The 23,675-nt window shown below is 34.1% G+C and overlaps 2 protein-coding genes across 4 annotated transcripts; one reads left to right on the top strand and one right to left on the bottom strand.

The window, feature by feature from the left end:
• Positions 1-493: 493 nt before the first annotated feature.
• On the top strand, positions 494-3,283 carry Vti1a (Vesicle transport through interaction with t-SNAREs 1a). Its single transcript, XM_070307506.1, has 4 exons — positions 494-608; positions 741-799; positions 1,630-1,977; positions 2,086-3,283. Exons 1-4 carry the CDS (start codon positions 515-517, stop codon positions 2,242-2,244), a joined length of 660 nt encoding a protein of 219 aa, XP_070163607.1. The 5' UTR covers positions 494-514; the 3' UTR covers positions 2,245-3,283.
• On the bottom strand, positions 1,400-22,860 carry LOC138939575 (long-chain-fatty-acid--CoA ligase 1). Of its 3 annotated transcripts, none has more exons than XM_070307459.1 (9): positions 22,775-22,860; positions 21,971-22,116; positions 13,873-13,996; positions 11,930-12,266; positions 10,509-10,977; positions 7,198-7,488; positions 4,763-4,984; positions 4,155-4,472; positions 1,401-3,579 (listed from the first exon to the last, which is right to left on the bottom strand). In XM_070307459.1, coding segments are annotated over exons 1-9 (2,046 nt in total). In that variant the 5' UTR covers positions 22,776-22,860; the 3' UTR covers positions 1,401-3,441. The 3 variants fall into 3 exon arrangements, with proteins under 3 accessions (XP_070163580.1, XP_070163560.1, XP_070163570.1); XM_070307469.1 differs by lacking the exon at positions 22,775-22,860 and adding an exon at positions 22,192-22,713 and having other exon boundaries at positions 21,971-22,108; XM_070307479.1 differs by lacking the exons at positions 21,971-22,116; positions 22,775-22,860 and adding an exon at positions 15,701-15,914 and having other exon boundaries at positions 1,400-3,579.
• Between the last annotated feature and the right edge of the window lie 815 nt (positions 22,861-23,675).

The following is a 23,675-nucleotide window of genomic DNA, read 5'->3' as shown; positions in this document are numbered from 1 at the left end:
TTGTATATGACATATTAGAGAAGTTGCAATTAAAATTAAATATGTATATTACTAGGATTTTCGGTTCTTAAAAAAGAAATTTATTTTGGATGGTTTGTGTGAGAATCTCTTTTGTATTCGCGAAACAAAAGTTATCTTTATTTTATTAAACTGTAATTAAGATATAGATCAGAAATTTAGAAATAGATTATAGATTAGAAAAACAAGCTCGCACAAGAAATATATAAGCTAGGAAATACATTTCACGATCTTGACGTTTAACCTTTTTTACTTTTTATCGATTTCCAGAGTGATCTGATTTAATACCCTGTTTGCGCGTAAATATGTTCTGAAAAAATAGATTAAAATATTTCTTACGTATTAATGAGTTCCGTGCAAGAAATCGAGATACACGGACAAAAGATTATTATCCCTATTTTAATCGGTCTTCTCCGTTGCGATATTGCCTTTGTCGCGTAGTCGGAATCGCCATCTAATTCGCGTTGGTAGTCGATGACACACACTCGTGTCCAAGATGGCGTCGCTCATCGACAACTACGAACAGCAGTACGCCGTTCTGACAGCTGACGTTACCGCAAAAATCGGTCGGATTAGAATCCAGAGTGGCGGTAAGAATTCGTCGGAACGCGATTAAATGCGTTATAACGATTGCGCTTTATTACGTGTTCGACGCGCAAAACAATCATTACGAAAAATCGGTCTTTAAGAACGATAATCGATACACGTGACGTAATTTACAGGTGAGAAAAGGGCCTTTATTCAGGATGTCGATCGGCAAATTGAAGAAGCTCAAGAACTGGTAATTGAATTTACGTTTTCTATTACATTACAATGTTGAGGCGAGGCCCTTGGCGATCTCATTTTGCCAATTATCGAAAGATGTATACTGTATTGTGTAGGGTTAGAAAATTATTTATATTTTATAATTTACATATACTTTTTTTCATAAGGAATTGACGTGATACATAATAAAAAGTATGTATATATATAACAGTAGATGCACTATGCATTATTGAAAAGCTGATTTACATAATGTTTATGATTGAAGAGATAATGTAAATATAATATATTCTGTATGAATCATTTAAATTCTAAATAAGATTACAAGTGTTATTTCTCATATATGATACACAGAGTAGTTAAAAGAATTTTTCAGCAGGGTGTGCAAAAACTTTATAATTGTGTTACTTTACATTTCATTTTATATGTATGTCTTCAATTTGGAAATCTATTTTTTCTTAACAAAAATATATTGAATTGTTTATGAGTTTATTGATTGAAACCTTGGAATTTTCAGCTTTTAAAATATATATAAATTGACAAAACTTCATTCTCCATTTTATAAATAAACTTATAGAGAATTCTACCTATAGATAAATTTTTATATAAATGTTAGAAATTATAAAAATATGAAAAAAGTATGGGATTTAATTAATTAAATTTGGATTAAAGAAAAATCAATTTTAATTGAAGTAACAAAATTAAGATAAAAATTAGGATAGGCTATAAATAGACTAATAAAATCAGGAACAATTATATGTCTAAATATGTTTTATCTCTTTTTCATATTTTCATTTGCAATATTTTATTACAAAATATTTGCCAGATCAGAGCCTATTTAATTTGCAGCTGGAGCAAATGGAGCTGGAGGTTCGTGGGATAAATGGAACTGCTCGCGATCGCCTGCGCGGTCGTGTAGAGAGTCACAGAGCAGAATTGAAACGCTTAACGCAAGAGTTTCAAATGGCGAGAAAACCAAAAGAGGACATTACAGAGATCACGGTGGATGAATCATGGGACAACAATGTAACAGAAGACCAAAGAAAAAGATTGTTGGATGCATCCGAGAGGATAGAACGATCGGGACGCACATTACAAAATGGTTACCGCATGGCGTTGGAAACAGAGGAAATCGGCTCTCAGGTATTAAAGGAACTTCACGAGCAGCGAGAAACGATACAACGAAGCAGAGGGAGGGTAAGTTTGTTAATTATAAAGCATATATAAAGCATGAAATCGCGCCAATGAAAGAAAGTGCGAAATGATGTGTGTTAGTCCATAATAATGTTGTCCCTTGTTTTCAAGTTACGCGAAACGGATGCGGAGTTAGGGCGTGGGTCTCGATTATTATCAGGAATGATCTTTCGGAGCCTTCAACAGAGAATTATCTTAGCAGCAGTAGCATTAGTTCTCATAATTGTTGCTTGCATTGTGATATATTATAGCTTTAAGTCTAAGAGTTAAAAAAAAACAGATATATATCTTCGGCCAGATTCACCAGATGTGATTTGGAAGTCATATTTATTTGAAATCAGAGACTTCAATGTTATTTCTATCAAATTGCGAGGTTAAGTAACTATGTATCATATATATCGTCTATCTTGTACTTGTTTGTTACATTTTGCTACAAGACACGATCTTTGCTATATGTACATATTTTCTCATCAATTCATCCAATCAACATTGGATGACTGAATGATAACCTTGATCTCTTAGACGAAAATCGACATAGCAAACGAGTACAAAACTGGCAAAATGTCATCAAACAAGAACAAAAAATTCCATTTAGTGTTATTTAAAGTCTTATATAAAAAAATATTGACCCATTCTCTCCTAGGAAGATAAATCTTATAAAGCGGTTTCATTATTCTTTCCTATCTGCGCGACACAAAGACAATTAGCATCAATGAAACAATTATCAAATGCATTATTTTCGTATAACGGAAAGAATCGTAAAACCGCTTCGTTGTTATCTCGTTAACGTCATATCTGGAAGATCAATGGTAAACACTTGTTCTGCATTCATGTTTCGAGAGATACTCCGAACCACAAAATATATATCCAACAAGAAATGTATTTATTAAGTAATATTCAAAGTTTTTTTCGACGCGCCGATTCTATTGAACATATTTAAATATTATCCCTTTGAATTAACAACTACTTGTAATTGTTGTAACTTTGATTTGAGCCATAATCGAGCGAATTCACTGACGGACTCTATTAATTAAAAAATGCATTCTATAATTTATTTCTTATATAAGAATAACAATAGTCGCCAAGTATGTTACGTAGATAAGGATCGAGCTGTACATACATCCATCACCGCAAGTATCAAAGGATGCTTGTAATTGAGAAAGAGAGAGAAAGAAGGAGAGAAACTAGACGCGCCTAATAATAACTCCTTTTATTATTTTTAATGTTATTATTTATCTTAATTAGCCTAAACGGTGCTTTTGTCTGCGACCCTCTAATGTACCTGTGAAAATGATATATAATAAAAGTATCGAGGGTTAACGAATATTTTTGATGACAATAGTTTGATGAGAGAGGCAGCGGCGGCGAGGAAAGACTTTGCTTCCTTCTCTATCATCGTTTTTTTTTTTTTTTTACGGTCAGTGCTGATGTGGGCGAGCGATAGTACGCTGAGATTGCTCAATCTGGTCAGTCCAATTGTTGATAGAGATCTTCTATCTGTGGCTTGAAATACGCTTTTAGTTGAGGCCGTTTCGATTTTAACGTTGGTGTTAAAAGCCCATTTTGCACGGAGAACGGGTCTGGATGGAGATAAATATCTTTCACCTACATGAAAATATTAAAAAAATTTCTCATTAAATTTTTCCCAATTATCGTCATATTTTCAAATTTCATATTTAAACTTTTCAAATCTTGACTCTTATTTTTAATTTTATATATGTACATATAATTAATATAATTAATATTGTGTATATCCGTATATACACAACATTCTTTTGTAAATACTTTAACCGTAATTCGATACTTATTTACGCTTTTATATCTCTAATCTTCTATTCCTAAAATTTATTTGATTGTTCTACTCTTTGTTTTATTTTTATTGATTGGAGCTATGATAGAAATATCTTTCCCTCTTCTTATAATCAATAATTTATTTTTAAAAAGATCTCTAGAGAAAGAGAGAGAGAGAGAGAGAGAGAATTATTGCTGACAGATTAACGGCATTCAAAAATATTGTTTTTATTGAATACTGACTAATAATGAAGTGATCGGCGTCCTCTCTATTCTTGGCTTTACAAGATTTTTGAGGAAAATAATTATATATATAAAATCTTCAAAAATTTAAAATAGAATCCGACTAAAAAAATTTCAACAGGAAAGAATAAATAACGATAATTTACCTGTTCGAAGGACTTGAGACCAGCTTCTTTTCCCCACGTTAGCATATCATCCATGATTAGTTTTTTGACTTCCGGATTAGCGCACAAGACGCTGAACGTGCCGGGTATGCCATTCTCTACCGCCCAACACTTGATTACATCTACGTCCGGTACTACTATAGCTATAATACAAGATTTCAATGACTCTCCATGGACGAATATTTGTTGTACATATTGGCTGCGTGCATAGATATTTTCGATCTTCTCCGGCACGATATATTCTCCCTGCGATAACTTGAAGATATGCTTCTTCCGGTCGATTATTTTTAACGTTCCGTTCTGGAAGGAATTTGAAAGAAATATAATTTAAAAAAAAATAGAGAGATCTTTTATATTAAATATAAATATTAAAATCAAAATTATACTTCTTCCCTTAAAAAAAAAAAAAAAAAAAAAAAAAAAAAAAAAAAAAAAAACATAATTTCATATTTATTTTATATAAAAAAATATACATATATTGTAAAAATCTATAAGAGAGAATAAGGATTGATCGGTAGCTCGGTTGTGAACATTTTCATCAATAAAAATTCGCGCCAATATGGTTGTGAGCGAAATGTATAATTACTCACAGGCTGCCACATGCCTATATCGCCCGTGTGATGCCATCCCTGTTCATCGATCACATCGGCAGTCTTTTCGGGATCTTTGTAATATCCTACGAAGATATTGGTGCCCTTGACGCACACCTCACCCTGATTATTCACCGCATAATATTCCATTTCCGGAACATCGACGAGTTTGACGCAACAACAAGCCACTGGTGGTCCCACATGTCCCGGTACGTGATCGCCCTGTATTTAGAGATGAGAAACACGTGAATTAAATCTGCGGATTGAATTAAAAAAAAAAAAAAAAAAAAAAAAAAAAAAAAAAATCATTTCTACTTTTCATAGAAAATCTATTAATTTATTCGCCAAAAATGAATCTATCAGCGAATACTTTTGCCAACGCATGTGCTACAAATATGTATACTATAAGACATGTTACACACGTATAAACCAATGGATCGATGAATTCTACGATGGAATACGAGGTGCATTCAATAACGTAGCAGCTAATGGTCTTGTGATAGAGGTGGCGTGTCCTGGCACATGGCTCTAAAGCTTCGATTCGATGACAGAAATATCTGCGACCGCGCGCGCGCGGTTATATAGCTATGTCGATATCTCGCAGATGCGCCAAGAATAGAGAGGACACGTATTACTTGATTATTAGTCAGTATTCAATAAAAACATTTTTGAATGCCATCAATTTGTCAGCAATAAATATTCTCCTGGCGCGTTCTCCCCCCCCCCTCTCTCTCTCTCTCTCTCTAGAGATCTTTTTTAAAATAAATTATCGATTACAAAGAGAAGGAAGGGATGAACGAGTATCGAATTACAGTCAAAGTATCTACAAAAGAATGTCGTATGTACAGATATTTTACAATATTAACTTTTTGTAATATGTTAAGAGATTATATAATAAGGAGTTAGTATGTAACTGCGCATTTTCACAAATATGTAGTGAAGAAAGATCGGAAAATGACATTAATTTATGCCTAAGTGATTAGAATATTTATAAAACAACATTTTCGAAATGCTTCTCAAGAAGCATTTATGCGATGCTTATCCAAACTTTTGCATAGATTATAATAAAAAAAGTACTATAAATTTATTTATATAATTAAATGGAGAATTGATTTCGTCTTGTGTTCGTTATGCAAAATATATATAATCTGCAATCGATATGTTTAGAAATGATCTTGTTAGAATTATTTGACTTCGTTAGAATTATTTTATCTTCGTAATTGAAGATGGAATTAAATGATGATGCAATGAACGATCTAAGTCGAACGTCGCGATTTGTTTATTTACGAAAAACTCAATAATCGCGTGAATCGATTATCGAATGAATATTCGAGCATGTGTAAAGAATTTACGGTATTTCGCACACGTATAACGGAGATCTATAGCTCTATTAAATTTTCCGCTATAATGCTGTTTTTGTCGCTATGCCAAACGGTCGATGGGGAACGATATTCGCTTTTCACGATACTCGAACTTGGTTTTGAGTTTGACATTGGTAAAGAAGCGACAAAATTCTCTATATTTTATCGGTAAAATGATAAACTTGTCTCGAGGCTTTGTATTTCTTTCAAGATAGTTTCGCGCATTTATATGGGCGATAGAGATACTTTACAATAAATAAATAAATAAATAAATAGTATATGTATATATGTATACATGTATGTACACGTACAATTGAATGTACATTATATAAGAAATAACTTTACTTCCTATTCCAAAGTTTACTTATCTATACTGCCATGCATGCTTACATTAGAATTTGTCAAACTTAGTTTTATAAAAAATGTATTCATGGAGCATTTATCGATCGCTTGCATAACCGTTGTTATGTATAATCGAAAGGTCTCTATAATACAATACATATACACGTATATACAATATTTACGTACTTTTTCTTTAAACATTACCGTGTAGAATGTTAACGGTCTTACAGACGTACATCTATCATCAAACGCTTTCTCTATTCTTTCTTCGAACATTATAACAAAATTGGCAAAATTGTATTCTTCAGTGAAAAAATACAGGTTCAGAGAGAGAGAGAGAGAGAGAGAAAGAAAAAAAAATATTAAGGAAACAAAATACATGGTATAAGTAAAATATATATAAAAGAAAGAGAGAGAGAGAGAGAGAGAGAGAAAACGAATAACAATAAAATAAATAAAATGAATAATAATAAAATAAATAAAATAATAAAATATTAAGGAAAAATATAAATAAAACATTTTTAATACTCATGTATAAGATAACACATAGAGCAATGCAGTGTACAAAGATCCACGTTACAACATTTCGACACCGCGTTATCTCTTTAAATTTATTCTTCGACAATTTCATGGAGATCAGCATAATAAATTTACAACTGTCGAGCGTAAAGCTGCGAAAACGAGACTTGGACGACTGGCACTATCGTCATACGAAGATACAAAGATACAAACCTGAATAGTAAGCGTTATTGGTGCGCTGCATTCTGTTTGACCGTAACCTTCGACCACTACACAGCCCAAAGCACACCTGGTGAATGTAAGCACATTCGCCGCAAGCGGCGCGGAACCCACGAGCATCAGTCTCAATCTGCCGCCCATCGATTCCTGGATCTTCCTGAATACGATCTTGTCCCATACGCTGTTTATCCTGACGATGCTCTTCTTGATCTCCGACTCTTTCGCCCGCATACCCATGTTAAAGATCATCCTCTTCAAGAACGAGCTGCGAATCTCGGTGTGCACCTGCAGACACAAATCAAAAATAAGATAATGATAAAAAAAGAAGGCACGATGCAATAAAGGGCATGACGCACGCATTTTCCGTCCATATTATATTTTTAGATTATATTTTCTATCAGCTTTTATAGTAAATCTGTTATATGAGATGCGTCACAATCAGCTATATTAATATCTCTCATATATTTTTCCTACTTACAAGCGATAATATTTTCCTCCGCGTCATCAAGACGTGCGTTATTTCATCTCGACAATTTTGGTTGGCCATAAATTTTGATTGCCATCAATTTTGATTGGATATTTTTGTTATTATTAGCGAGTTATTATAAAACGAAGAAGATGAAAATCTATTTGGACAGCTGCGATCGAGTTCAATGTCACATCTTGTCAATGGATAAACCATGATAAATGAATTTATCATTCGCGAATTCGGTAGCAGGAAACAAAGAGGTTTAAGAATATCCAAATTTAAAATAACGAAATAGCTCCTACGAAATCAAAATAAAGAAATAAGTAATAAATAGGCTCAAGGAACGATACCCGGATGCCCGTACAATATATTGAGGTCATGAAAATTGTACAATTCGCGAATGTCTTAACAGATAATTTGTAAAATTAAACATTTTAATATGAATAATGGTCACAAAAGACGCGAATATAACAAAAAATAAATAATCTAATAATAAGCGCACGTGAATATCTTAACAAAAGACTTGTGAAAAAAATTAAACATTCTCAATAATGATAACAAAATAACATTCAAATTTATTCGCTTCGTTATTATGTTGATTTTTTACATAAAATTTATTTCAAATTACTTTGAGAGATTTGCATTTATTTTGTGTTAAAATATTAACATAGTATTATTGTCACCATTTAACATACAATATTATGTCAATTTAACACAAAAATTTGTGTGGACCGTTTGAGAGCGTTTGATATCTGTTAAATTTAACACAAATTTTTCAACTTTTCCTTAAAAAAATATCTACTTACTGTTAGATATGAAAAATAATATATCTGGAATAAAGCCTCACACACATAGGAAAAAGAAGAACATTTATTTTGTCTCGAACATTTTTACATGAAGCAGAAAAGATCAGTATACGATAATTGTGGAAGATAGACAAGTCCTTAATCGAGTATATGTGCGTTATATGATTTATCTATTAAATTTTACTCCTTGTCAGCAAACTCGGCATCTATCAGCGACGGTATCTACAGGTATATGCGTATGTAGAAAAATGCGTGACCGCATTTCCGTTGGCTTTTTTCCTCGCGCCTACTTTTCGAAGCTCGGATGGAATAGCCGCAGAAGAGAGTCATCGACGCGTGCAATAAAAGATACGACGCGTAACGTAATTCAATAATACGTTCGTTCGTGTGTGCCCCATTCAGACGAACGTCAGAATCACGTCGCAGAGTTGATCCCGCACCTGTTACCCTCATTTGCATGATACAGCGTTGGCACGTAATGAATTATTGCGTAGCTACGAGAAAATTCGTGAAACGGGCCAAAAGCGCTATTAGCGATTGAGGATTGCAATAACGATGCCCAATAATGCTTCGTTTGAGGATTAATTTTAGAAAATTTGAAAAGAAAGAAAGGAAGAGACAGAATATTTCTATTATATTCTTATAAAAAGATTAATATATTATATAAGTTGAAAGTAAGATATACATTTATAATTCGATACATAAAGAAACATATCGGATGAATTATAAGATTATATCAAGATTGTATCATTGCATATGAATACAGGCTATGAAAAGCAAATTTATTAATGTTTAATGTCGTTGTACAAATTGTACAATTGTCGTTGTTCAATATTTTTACGGCCTCGTCGCGCCGTAAAAATATTGAGCAATGTCCAAGAACAGACAAATTCCGTTTAACACAATGGACCATATGCTAGTAATAGCAATTGTTCGCTAAATGAAATGCCAGGAAACTCTGAACTCTTTTAACTTGAAGAAAAACATCAAGGCAATTCCCACAATTGCCGTACAAAAGATATCGTTGCTTTTCGCGAAAACTTACAACGCTACTGACCTTTTTTACTAGATTAATTAAATACACAACAATATCAGAACCGATATTTACAGGCAATTCTTATAACATCATTCTTATAACATTAAAAAAGATACACAGCTTGCGTTATGTCAATGACTTCTAAAAATAAATGAACGTGATGCTACATGTAAACATGAATTATCTAATCAAAACAAGAGATCTTTCAACATATTGAATCTATTGTTTTGATTTTGATGGTTCATTAATAAGATGTAAATAAATGTACGTATTCATAAATTTCTGTATCTTGTTAATGTGTGTGAATTATCTGTATCTTGTTAATGAATTATTATCCTTTATATAATAGGGCTAATCAAATCTTATTTGCATTGATAATCTCACTCAAATTAGAAATGCCATAAATATGATTCTAAAATGATTATTTGGAATGAGTTTTCATATTTTTTTATATGAGTTTTTTTTTTTTTTTTTTTTTTCCAAGTGCGTGTATGCGTGTATTACACAAAAGCGCAAACTAAAAATAAAATGCTATGTATCGACGCAAAACGTAGATAGACAACAGCAATAAATTATTTGAAACAAGCCACGATAAAGAGAACTCAATTACGCAATATTTCAGAATATAATTATCAAATAGTAGATATATTTAGACATAAACAGCGCGAGTACAAATGTCAAATGTCTCTTTCATAAAAAGCCATGAAGCCTATTTATCCTGAATAATTACAATTTTCGCTTTCCTTCCCTGCCCCCGCCCGCCTTCTCGCCTCTTTCACTTTTACGACTATATATATATAAAACGTCCTGTTATCTTTTCGCTCTCTTGAGAACAATAAGAATGACATATTAAAAAATTTTAATATGAATAAATTATCAATCACTCGACTGGTAAATGGTTATTTCATCATCACGTTCGTTTATAGAAAATTTCTTCATTCCGGATGACATTAGAACAACGAAATGGAATAAAGGTATCTCAATAATCGCTCACCTTGTCGTAAATCCGATTCAGCAGCCTAGGCACGGCCGGCATGACGGTAGGTCTGAGGGCCCTCATGTCCTCGGGTAGCTTTTTGATGTCACCGCTGTAAAAGCCAACCGCGCCGCCCATCATGTACAAGGAATTCTCGCAGCAGCGCTCCAGCATATGCGCCAATGGCAAAAAGCTGATCAGCGTGTCCTTGCTCGTAAGCCCATGATCGCCCAGTTGCAATATCACCGAACAATTGGCCGCCATGATATTCTGATGAGTCAACATGACGCCCTTCGGATTGCCCGTGGTGCCGGACGTGTAACATATCGTACAGAGGTCGGACGGCTTCGGCGGCAGCTCCGGATGATTCTTCTGGGCGCCAAGACGCTCGATGTCGTCGAATCTGTACAGCTCGACGCCGCGGTTCTTTGCCCGCTGATTCGTCGCCGGCCGCGTCTCCTTCATCACTATCAGCTTCCTTAAACACCTGTCGTAATACCGAGGAAACGTTGAAATATGACAGGCACAACGGAAGATGGAGTCTTCCTCAGCCGGGGAAGCCGCTCGTCTAATTTCTAAGCTCCTGTGAGCTCTTGGCAGCGTTACAAATTAACACTTTCAACATCGCTGTTTTTGAAAACATTTTCTTTGAGAAAACCAACGTGCTTCGAACGTGTGACCACATCTCGTGAGGTCGCGTGACATTGCGTCATAGACGAAAATTTTTTATAAAATATTAGTAAAATATAGATCTATATCTCTTATATGGAATATGTCGAGGAGCGTGCGATTAAAGTGTCATCAATATATTTTGTTATTAATATTGCAACGATAGAGACACTTTGTATACATTTTTAAACATAGATGAGTTTTAAGAAATTGGTTTTCTTTTTTCTAGATATTATTTCGCATGAATATTATAATCTGTGTGTTTGTGTGTGTGTATGTAATAGTTTTCTCTCAACATTCGCCGCTTAAAAAGAAGTTATTTCTCGTAATCTAATTACATATTTATACATAAATTATTCGGTATCTAGTATACAATCGATATATAACGGAGATTAAATTATGTACGATTTTTCCATCGGTATGCTAAATTAAGCGCTGTTTAATTTTTAAACGTATAACTCCATCCATAATGAATAGCATTGATAATATTCTCAGATTACATATAGTTACGCAAAATAAATTTTCCATGGGAATGTATGCCAATTGCTATATGTATTTGCTGCTAATGAATTTTGAATAATTGATAATTAAAGCAATTATTGATAATCGATAATTATCCAGTTAACGGAGTAATAAGTAGAAAAAAATGAAGACATCTTAAAATCAAGAAAATTTAATAGAGTTATGACATTGTTGGAAGAATTAAAGAATAATTTAGAGCTTCTAGAAATATTTTATTAATACGGAGAATTGTCAACGTTGTCACGTACCTCGGTGCTTTGTCGAGGAGTAAATTGCACTTTTGGTCATCTTCGCATACCACCAGATTAATCTCAGCCTGATTGATTATGTACGCGCAAGCGTCCGGGCCCAAGGTGTCGTACAATGGTACCACCACGAGTGAATACGTATAACATGCCTGCTCGGTGAGAATCCACTCGGGGCAATTCTGACTGTACAGGCCTATTAAAGTTTGTGGACCAGGGGCCAGCCCCAGGGACACTAGGCCGGAACCAAAATTCTTCGCCCTGAGCAGCGTCTCGTTGTAATGAAGCCATTGGTAGGGTTTGTTGGGCCCGTCCCTCCACCCGAGGCAGGGACCATTATCTGCGAATGAAAAGAATATTATATTGATCAAAGGGAATAATTAATTCAAAGCAAAATTGACAAATCTTGTTTAAGATATATTCTTTGATATATCATAATGAAATGATTAAGATTATGCTTGAAAAATAACGTTGGAGAAAGATAGATTTCTTATTAAAACAAAACTCGAATAAAAAAGTTTGATAATAAAAGAATTAATGTAAATCTATTCTATATTGTAACTAAGATATATATATATATATAATTTGTGGTATAATTGAAAATTAACTAAAGTATGCTCTCTTTATTACGACATTACGTATTATTTAATAAAATCGATTTATGGAAGGAATAACATTACTATTTTTGTTCTTTTCGCTATTGTTACAATATTTAAAACAGTATTTTATTTGATTACTGATGAATATTATTCAATTCAAAAATTCATGAAATTATGAATTTTTAGAAAATATAGAGAGTGTTTTAATAAGTAATGCATTATTTTCGTTTGCCGCCCAATTTTAAGAAGGTAAATCAAATCTAGGAATTGGATCATTTTTTATTTATTCTCTTCAGAAAAATTCTTCAAAAGAAAGAAGATATAATATAGGAAAGAAGATAGGAGATATAATTTAATAAAGAAAAAGTACTTTCTTCAAGGAAACGCAAGATGTCTTTATAATCTAATATAGTTATCTAATATAGTTATCTAATATAATGATCAGTTATTTAAATGATTAATTATTTATACATTATTCATCATTATTTAAACAATTACTAGCTATATTAAAAATGCTAAAAGTCTAGTACTTGTGTTTTTAAAGTTTCATAAATTTCTGAATGTTCTAGTCGAAAAAAATTAATAATACAAATACAATAAAATACAAATGCAGGATGATCCGATGAATAAATAATAGCTCACGTGATGGACTACTAGTCGCGCAAGATTTTCTTGTATGTCATACGATTGCTAAACGAACGGCACCTCGGCAAGATTATCGATTCTTCGGACACGCTCGCCGTCATCGTTAACGTCGTCATCGTTATAGGTCGCATAAAGCTGCGACAGGTGTCGGCTGCCGGAGCGTAGGTTTCGCGCAGCGAGGCGAAAATAAGAGATGCTTTACACGTGCCCGAAATAACTGTCAACCTTCGTCGGAAAGGTCGTCGAATCTCGACGAGGCGCGTATCGCCGGCCGATAATTCGTGCCGTTAAATCCGCGCTCGTTAAGAAACCGCTTGTTTATTCGTTTTATAGCGCGATCTTCGGTGCCGTGTCGCTGCCAAACGAGTCACCAGCTAAATCGACGTACGTAATTGCATGCGGATGCGCAAAATGTATGCGTGAACATTGAATGTGTCGCTTCCGTAAACTTCAAATACGAATATTGTAGAGATTTATGCGATTTTCCATCCTACATCGCTTCTTGAGTTATTCTGTCACTTAATATCATCAGTTGACATTAAGTAAACGTGACATTAGACTTCAGTTGAAAATAATGTATACAAGGAATCAATTAAACGCCACTCAACTTTAATTAAATTTAATCGGGGAATCACTATTTTCATTTTCAAAGATTGAAATGAGGGAAGGAGAATTATGTTGCTTCTGAAAATAATGACTCACTGGATTCCTTGGCGCCGCGACGGAAGCTGTCATAGAGAGTGAGCGTATCTTCGTATAAGAAGGTAATGAATTTGCCTTCTCTGCCCTCCTTGTAGAACTTAGACACCCGGATATACTCGTTGCCCTGCGAAGAAGAGACGAGAAGTCAAATAAAACACGCGAGAGAGAGAGAGAGAGAGAGAGAGAGAGAGAGAGAGAGAGAGAGCCGGCACACACGAGGTCCGGTCGATCATTACGTAACCGGACATGCGGCAAGTGCAATACTAAATTTAGCCGGGCGACGCACGCGGCCCCGCTTACACATCAACGCGTACGGAGCAGTTGATTACGCGATATGGGGCGAAGGGTGCAGGTAAAGGGACGAATGTTTATTTCACAACGGCACACATATTCGCCCATTTCCTCTATATCGATCTCTGCCACCCAGACTGACGCGGACGTCCGCTTTTTTCAGCCTCATCGACATGCTTGTGTAACGACAACTACGCACCACCCACGTTCTCGATGCATCGGCAAAGTGTTTCGTATACAAGGTTAAAATGATCTATCCTTGTAGTAATTTGCGGATTTCTTTGCGAAAAATCTCTCTCTTTTTTTTTTTTTTTTTTTTATTTATTATTATTATTATTATTATTATAATCAACGGAAAATAAAACGCTTTTTCGAAACTGAGCTTTCCATACGCAAATATTGAGTCGGAAAAAAAGTGTAACGTCGTTAAAAATAGATTTTTTTTTTTTTTATCGAAACTTGAAGAATTTCGTTTACAAGCAAACAAGAACTAACGATATAGTCTCTCACGATGAAAAATAATGCAATTATTATCATGAATAAATTTAATCGTTTAAAAAAAAAGCATTGGATCTCTTTTTTATGCATTTAACAAAATTTTAAAAATGGCATTTCTTTTTTCTTGATCTAATAAACAAGGCAAATCTGTTTGCCATTTAAATTTAAATTTACGAAGAGATCCGCGTTTAGAAAAAAATTTTAATTTTTGATTATATTGTATATGAAATATTTAGCATTAACAATAAATCAAATAAATTATAAATACAATGCATAATGTATTAATAGTTACATATGTATATTACGATTTATTATGGTAATTATAATAGTTTTATTATCATATGTCTTCGCATGATATATATGTGTTCAGTAATTACGAAATAACTCACTAATGATTTAAGCTTATAGGATGGTAAACGAGAGAGCTTTGATAGAGTCATCTATCACTCAAATAGTATGACAAAAAATTTACATTTCTTTATGATAAATTGTATCTAATTTTGCATACAAACAAGATATCATCCTTAACTTATAATGAATTTCGTTTAATTATACATTTATTTAACACAGCATATTTAATTATAGTTAAATGTATCTGTGTGAAGGTTTATATTTTGCGAAATTACGCGTCTCGTCGTAAAATAAAGCTTCAAAGCACGACTTTGATCGTCGTAAGTAAACGAGAAGATAAACCGCGTTGCGCGTATCTCTGTCGAGCTGGCTTCCCACTTTGCGAAAACGAATTGCGTATAATTTATGAGCTATTTATGCGAGCTTTTATATCCCGCAAATTAAAAATATTGAGCTCGTCACACTGGGCAGAAATTTAATACTTTTTGTGGGGTGCACGTATTTTGCGAGCTCATAAATCGATCAACAATATTTAGTCGCAAAAGAGTTCAATTTTCTTTATTTTAAATAGCTCTCTCTTGTGCCGAAGAGAGATGTGAGATGATTTTATTGTAAAAGTTATCAGCTCAATAATCGAAATAGCGCGTATTTTAAATCATTCTTTTTCCACGGAAGCCTTGATCTTCACCTTGATCGTGTCAGACTGATCGCCGAGATCTATCGGTGGGTGGATCGGCTCGGGAAGGAAACAGCCTGACGACATGCTGCTTGACGGCACACGTAACACGCACACTTTTGACGGGCGCGCACACGCCGTCGGGAGCCCTCTTCTCAAGAGAAATCGGTTACTCCGACACACTGGCGGGTATAAAAACGAATTGGTCCAACCGGACCAACGCGCCCGCGTTCACTGAATTCAAATCGAGCTTACGACCGAGCTTGCGGTCCGAGCTTTTGGCTCGCGGCGCGAATATCACGCGGATGATGCTGCTCGGCGCTGATCTCCGCGGAAAAGTTGCCTGTCGTACTGTCAATATTGTCATCAGTCATTTCAACAGGTATATCCCGGTAAAGATAATATTCCGAAATTACCGGGAATATCCGGACGTTCGAGTATACCATATATGATCAATGCTTATAATTATACGGAGAAACTGATGGATCGTTATGTGATATCAAAGCGAAATTACGGTAGTAAATCGAGTTGAAATATCTGATTTCTCTTTTTTAATGATGGAAAGTGATAATCTTTTCAAATTTCTCAAGAAGAATGTAGAAAAGAGTTGCGGAGGCTTATTATATTGGTTCTAGTTCTTGGCTGAAAAAGTTCGAAATAAAAATTAAAATCCTCAGATATTTACTAGTGACTGCTTTCTCTCTGATCGTATTACGTCTTGATGAGATTGGATCATCGTTTCGAATTTTTAAAGAAGTAGATGGCCATTTTTCAAACCGAACGAAACCTAAGAAATTAATCCCAAAAATCGTTATACTCAAAAATTATTAGGTGTACAACTTTGCTTCCGCCGTTTTTTTTTCCGAAATTCGAGGCTTTATTGTAAAAAACTGGTTATACATTTATGATTCGTTTTGAAATTGCTTGTTGAGTCACTTCCAATGATCGTGCCAATTCTTTTTGACTTTGACTCGAGTCTTCATTAAGTAATGCCTCCAATTCTGCATCTTCGAAAACCTTCTCTCTTCCACCGCTATGCCGATCTTCGACGTGAAAATCACCGTTCTTGAAGCGTTGAAACCACTCAGGACACGTTCTTTCACTAATAGCGGCTTCACCATAAGTATTTGAGAGCATTCGATGAGCCTCAGCCGCAAATTTCTTCATATTGAAGCAGAAAATTAAAACCTCCCGCAAATGACGAGAATTTGACTCGTAAACTGATATTTTCAATCGAGAATAACTTTATGATGCAGATACAAATCGACTAATGTTTCTATGGGGTTATGTTGACAGATGCCCAAGTTTATTGCATGACGTCTATGATCTATTTATTTCGACCACTACTTACCGCTAAAGCTATCTATAGGAAAACGGCGGAAGCAAAGTTGTATACCTAATATATATGTATACAAACGTGGAAAAAATTGTAGAAAATTTAAAAGCAAAGATAAAATAGATTTAAATCCTACAAAGATATATAAAATAACAAAACATTATTAAAAAAAAATATAATTTATCATCATTATTTAGATTATGTAATTCGCCAAAAACATGTAGGAAAAAAGTTTTCGAGGGCTCTCGTTGAAAGATAATATAAAGAAACAAGGAATGTACAAACTAGGTTTCCACAAACCTAGGTCAAATATCGAACTCTACAATGCGAACTTTTTCGTCGAACCTTGAGATTTCTTTTAGATATAGTTCACGTAGACAGAGATGTTGAAAGTACTCGGACATATATATTCAAGTACTAATTTTTTTTTTCTATCATGCAAATATCAGGTACATTAACAAGCAAAATTGAATGGAATGGATCGAAACAGTAGCGTTAAAAAAAAAATCCGAAATATAATCCCCTATTCTGAACATTCACCCGATTTTCGATCTGATAGATCGCGTAAAAATGGAAAACGCACAATTTAAACCGCAATATCCGTATTGACAGTGCTAACGCCAACCGGCCTCGCGAAGATCCTCGACTATGCGTTTAAATATAGTGCGTCGTCGTCCTCGAGGAGTTTGGACGATTGCCAGCATACCAGCGAGAGTTTGGCCGACAGATCAGCGTCGGTCACGAGTCGAGTGATGGAACTCTGTTTTTCGCGGCGTTCATTCCCTTTTCGCGTATCGTATCTCGTCGCGTGAGCAGGTAATTTTTAAAATGTTCAAGGCGAGATGTTATTACGCCGAGAGATGTGATAAATACGTCGAGCTGGAAGACCGAGAGCTTGTTTCATGGATCATTCGCTGTGTAACGTGAAAAAAATCTGGACGAAAGATAATACATATAGAGCAGGTAACGCAAAATGTTATATCGCTCCGAAATATTGTCAACTGTTGTACGTATCTTTAAAAAAAAAATTGCCTTCGAAGATGATACAGAATTCTAAGCGAATTTTTTTTCGAAATAATTTAGCTGTCATATCGATTATATTATATTATTGTGGATTTCTACTGCGATGCCTTTCTTAAGAGAACATTTATTAGAACAACAATAAATTGATCAGATTTTAGTTTGATCAATCGATGCAAATGAAGAGTAATAAAACATTCAAAAATTAGAAATGTTTGAATAAACAGTTAGTATTAAAAGAAAATGAAGATTGTCTTATCAGTAGTGATGATATCCGTTCAAAAATAACGCAGTACATATTACGTATAATACGCAGAGCGTTTATACTTGACGTATTTGTTTATTTTCTTCTTTGGATTCTTTAACCATTTCGTCTCCCTTGGATTTCTCAAAAAAATTTGAGCCTAATTAAAATCTATTTTCATTTTTATTGTCTTGTAAAAGAATCGTGAAAGATATTCTATTAGATATTTCAGAACACTCTATATAAAAAGATCATATAGAGGATAGAGTCAAGTGTCGACTTTTCGCAATCTAATATTTAATTGAATCATTCAATGAAAGAATGAATTCTATAGTTATACATCATTCTAAAGAAACAATATAAACCATTGATATATAATTTAATATCCATTAATACATATAAAATGCAATGATTAGCCCTTTCAAAACGTTAAAACTTGTAAGTTTATGAATCTTATAAAAATAATTGACGATGTGCGAAACATCAATATAAAACACTTGCAAATATTTATGTGTAAACATATACGGTGAAAAAGCGTACATTGGGTTCACTGAAATCGATATCGTATCCGTCATGACGATAGTCAGGGTTTGAAGGAAAGCCTATGTAAACCGAGACGAGGGTCGTTGCGCGAGCCGATTGATAAAGTTAATCTGGAAAGCTCATTATCTATGTATATGTATATATGTAGTCAGAAAATATCTTTAGCGAAAGGCGTTTAACACTTGAAATATTATATTAAAGGATTCTGTAAAACCGCGTGACCCTAACATCTATGTAAAATGTTCGTGTATAATGTGCGGTGGATATATTTTTATTCTTGCATATTAATTGAACTCTCATTTTGCATATTATCACACTTCTCGATTGTTCATTTTAGCTTCGCATTTACTATATTAAATCTCATAAATGCTTTCTATTCGGAAATGTATAAATCGCGCACGTTTTTCTTTTTATTTTGAAAAAAATTTAGCTTGAAGATGTATCTTTGTTTTTCAAAAATTATGCAGATCGCGATACTTAACTAATCATAGATTAATACTCTTTAGGATATATGTATATCTAGAATCCGCGTACAAAATAAAAGAAATATTATATATGTATATGTCATTTAGATTATATTTTGTTATAATATAAAAAATATGTTATAGAAATGCTCTTCTTACGCTGTGTGTGACGCACATTAATATATACTTTTTAAAAGTTATTTCCGTATTCGACGAAAAATTAAATAATCTCTAATGCACTGCGTATCTTTGTTTGCACATTAATGAACGTCATTGATTTATATGTCGCACAAGTAATGGATTTTAAATAGAAATAAAGAAATAAAGATTTTAGAAATAAAGATTTCTCTAATAAATTTAAATTAAAAAATCAGAAAAGAAATCATAATATGTCTATCAATATTTTTACCTCTAGACAGCACGGAAAGGCCAAGATGACGATAAAACATTTTTACCTTGTTTTTTAGACACCTTTTAAAGACACATGCTGTCTGAATAAACATTACATCATGTTAAGTAATACTTGAATGTCACGTTATAGCGTGTGTTAAATAAAAGCGGAAAACAAAAAATACTCTTTGATTATATTCTTTAATTTATTATCAATTAACCATAATCTCTTCGTATTAATTTAACATCAACACATAAATATGTGTTGCATGCTTTATTGTTATGTATCACATAAGAATCTTTTCGTCATATTTTCGTTATTACTATAATATTTATAATAACATTTTTCGCTTAACACACATGTCATATAAATAAGTAGCCCACTTTAAACTGTCCATTAAAAACTAGAGTATAAATAATTTATTGCCATTAAACATATCTACTATTAATTCATATGATAGTTTTTTTCTTTATAAATTCTAGATTTAATGCCAGATATATATTGATATATAATTAAAAATCTTAATTTATATAACCATGCTTGCATGTGTGTATATATATGTATGTCTCTCATAAATGCATAGATAGTATATTATCATTAATAATAACTGATGTTTTGAAGAGTATTTTTTTTTTATAAAGAATATTTTTTTTATAAGTCACGTATGTCTTATTGGACATTTTTCGTACGTATATGGCAATCAGCTTTATGTTTAGTCGCATTAACGCACAGTGTATTATGTATTCTATGCAATGACAAAGCAAATAGCGCTATCGTTATCGAAAGAAACTACATTATTTTAAATTATTTCGCGTCAAACGTTATCGTAAACACGATCAAAAGCATTTAACCTAATATATGAATAATTTGAACCATTATAATAGTTCTGATATCATCTGCTTGATGTGTTTTCAACGCGATATTTATAGTAATATCAATATGCGATTGTAGCATTAAATTATCTATATCTATATTATTGTTATTATCTATAGTATTGTTCAATTGAGAGATAAAACGTCATTATCAATCATCACGTTATTTTCCATCGACAAATAAATAGAGTTCAAAAAGCGAGGATATACAGACAGATACGCAAATAAATGAATGCTGCTTTATCTTTTTTTTTTTATTTATTCGCAGCGCGCGTTGCATATGCAATAATATTTTTATCTGTCATAATTCTTTCGTGTCAATTCAATGTCAACAACATATATATGTATAGGATGGTCTATAATTCATGGTACAACCGGCAAGAGGTTGATTCTTTATGACAAAATAAATCGAAATAGCAGAGAATAAAATTTTTAAATTTTGTTTTTTCAATTAAATTTTTTTTTTTTTTTAGGAGGTTTTGTAAAGGAAATATCGTGTTCTCCATTTTAATTTACATATCCTATGTTAAAGAAAATACTGTATACTGTAAACAAAAAAGTAAATAATCGGTTTGTATCGAGATCCGCTCAATCGCGTCTTACTCAAGTCTACGCGTACTCAACTAATATTTAAAGTCGATTTTATTAGAAACGAAACTCTATATGAAAAAATTTCATTCCGCAATTTCGATTTATTTTTTCATAAAGAATCCGCCTCTTGCCAGTTGTACCATGAATTACGGATCACTCTATATATATTTTGTATGTTTTATTGTTATGTATCACACGAGAACCTTCGTCGTTTTTTCGTTACTATTAATCGCATATTTATAATGACACTCGTGTCATTTAAATAGGTAGCTTCAAACCGCCCATAAAAAGCTATCGGGTTGAAATATTCTCTGTTCTTCAGTAAAAATCTCTCGATTTTTGAATTGATTAATAATGTGCAATACATAAATCAATTCACTAAATCACTGAGAACTGTCGCATTAAAATATTCGCGTTTCTCCGACATCTTTCGATTTTTAGATAAAAAAACTTTCGATAGCGATTTATTAGATAAGGCTGGAGATATGAGTCAGTGTTGCAATTTACAATCGAAAACACGTATTTGATGTTACTTAAAATTTCGAAATGGCACGAAAATTGATCTATTCCTTTTAATTTTTATTTGTAATCCATTTCTCGCAATTAAACAGATACATATTCAGGCGAAAAAAAAAATGGAGAAAAAGAAACATTAGACAATGTAAGAAGGATGGCTAATAGATTAAATCTATTTTCAAAATAGTAGCGGATCTATTTTTGTTTGAATCACAAACGTCCTAGTTAGAGCGAGAAGAAAAAGCATTTTCAATCTCGCGAAAAAAGGAAATAGCGACCGACACGTGTTTCTGTTCCTTACTTACCGGTAGTATCAACGCCTGGTCATCGAGCGGAAAGAGCGGTCTTTCGGCCTTCGGTCTGGAAGCCCAGTAAGCCACCCCGGTGACGAAGAGAGCGCCGGCCACACCGCCCAGATACGGCAGGTAGTCCTCGAATTGAGACTGTAACACTTCGTTTAAGATCGTTTGAACCGTTCGAGATTATATTGCTCGAACTTACGTAATTTGGCCCTCGCTACTATTACCTGCATAACGATGGTACGGGTGCAGGTAGACAGGTGCAGAGATGCGAGATTTCTACCGACAATGAGAGATCTACTACTGTGCTACTCTCACGAGAGTCGTCGGACGACTTTGCTAACGATTGGCGAGAGTATCAATGTGCGCGCAGCTTACGAACTGAGCTCTTCGAATATTCTGAACGAAGTGAGCTTCGGATTTGAATGTATCCGAGTCCCAAGTCCGAATCTCATTATCCTGTGTGTCTACTTGTTCCCGGATATCTACATACCTGTTATCGCACGAGTTAAAGCGTGTAGTGACTTACGTAGCGAATACATTATAAACACACACATACATATACATATACATATACAGATCGCTGAGATTCAGCTATTGCACAACACTTGTAATGGACAAAATCATATTCGTATTCTGAGCGACTTAATAATGCAAATATGATAATTTCAAATGAAAAAAGAGAGAAAGAGGGAAAAAGTGTAAGATAGAGGATGAACGAGCGTGTGAGATACGTCTCATTCTTCGCACGCGCCCCTCGCATCTCGCACCATTCTACGCAAGTCGATATAATGATAGCTGCGTACTCACTGGCGTAAAGAATAATAAGTAGGGATGAAGCTCCTCCGCCGCGAAGAAAACTCGAACCAGTCGAACGAGCCCCGAATACGAGAGCGCGATTTGAGGAATCGCGCGAACGGCGATAAACGAGAAGGGAACCGGAGCGGATGGCGCACCCCAGGGACTGGTCGGCTTGACTGGCCGGGAGGGATGCCTAGGGTCAGGGCCACGGCATGACAGTCATGACACTACCTTTTCTTCGCAAACAAAAATTTCCCTCCTCGTTCGCTCGCGTCAGGTAGGGCTCAATGTACGTTACGCGATACGGACCCTCACTGCTGGCGTAAACGTGGCGCCATGACGTCACCCCGCGCATAACGCGCGGCGGCGAGGACGGCGCGAATCGATGTCGGGCGCTGCGACGACCACCCTTCTTCGTCACCGCGACGGCAGCCACCCTGACGAAACGATAATCGCCCCCGCACGCGGCGCACGCGCGCGCGTGCCGCTATCGTTGCAATACGCCGGCTGACGAGAGACGTATGGTATACATCTCTGCATTACCATATTAGTGTATCTGGCCCCTATATCTTCATTAGATATCTTGTCCTCTTTCAAGAACAATCACGCGACAGCCCATAAATCGCAATTTATAAAGATTTTCACTTAAGTTAAATAAATTTCTTGTTGATAAAGGCAACTGTAAGTGTGATTTATGGAGATTTATCGGACATGTTGAATGCTATAAAATATATGATATAAATGTTATGCCACTATAAAAGAGATATATATGTTATATATAGTAAAAATGAAAATATATAAATTATATTTTATGTGTGTGTGTATATATATATATATATATATATATATATATATATATATATATATATATATATATATACCATATATATATGTGTGTGTGTGTGTGTGT

Source organism: Polyergus mexicanus, unplaced genomic scaffold, assembly GCF_030449975.1.
Source record: "Polyergus mexicanus isolate NDT 795.1 unplaced genomic scaffold, iyPolMexi1.0 SCAF_2, whole genome shotgun sequence".
Classification (NCBI taxonomy): Eukaryota; Metazoa; Arthropoda; class Insecta; order Hymenoptera; family Formicidae; genus Polyergus; species Polyergus mexicanus.
Note: the sequence above shows the minus strand (reverse complement) of the source record. Positions and strands in the feature narration are given on the sequence as shown.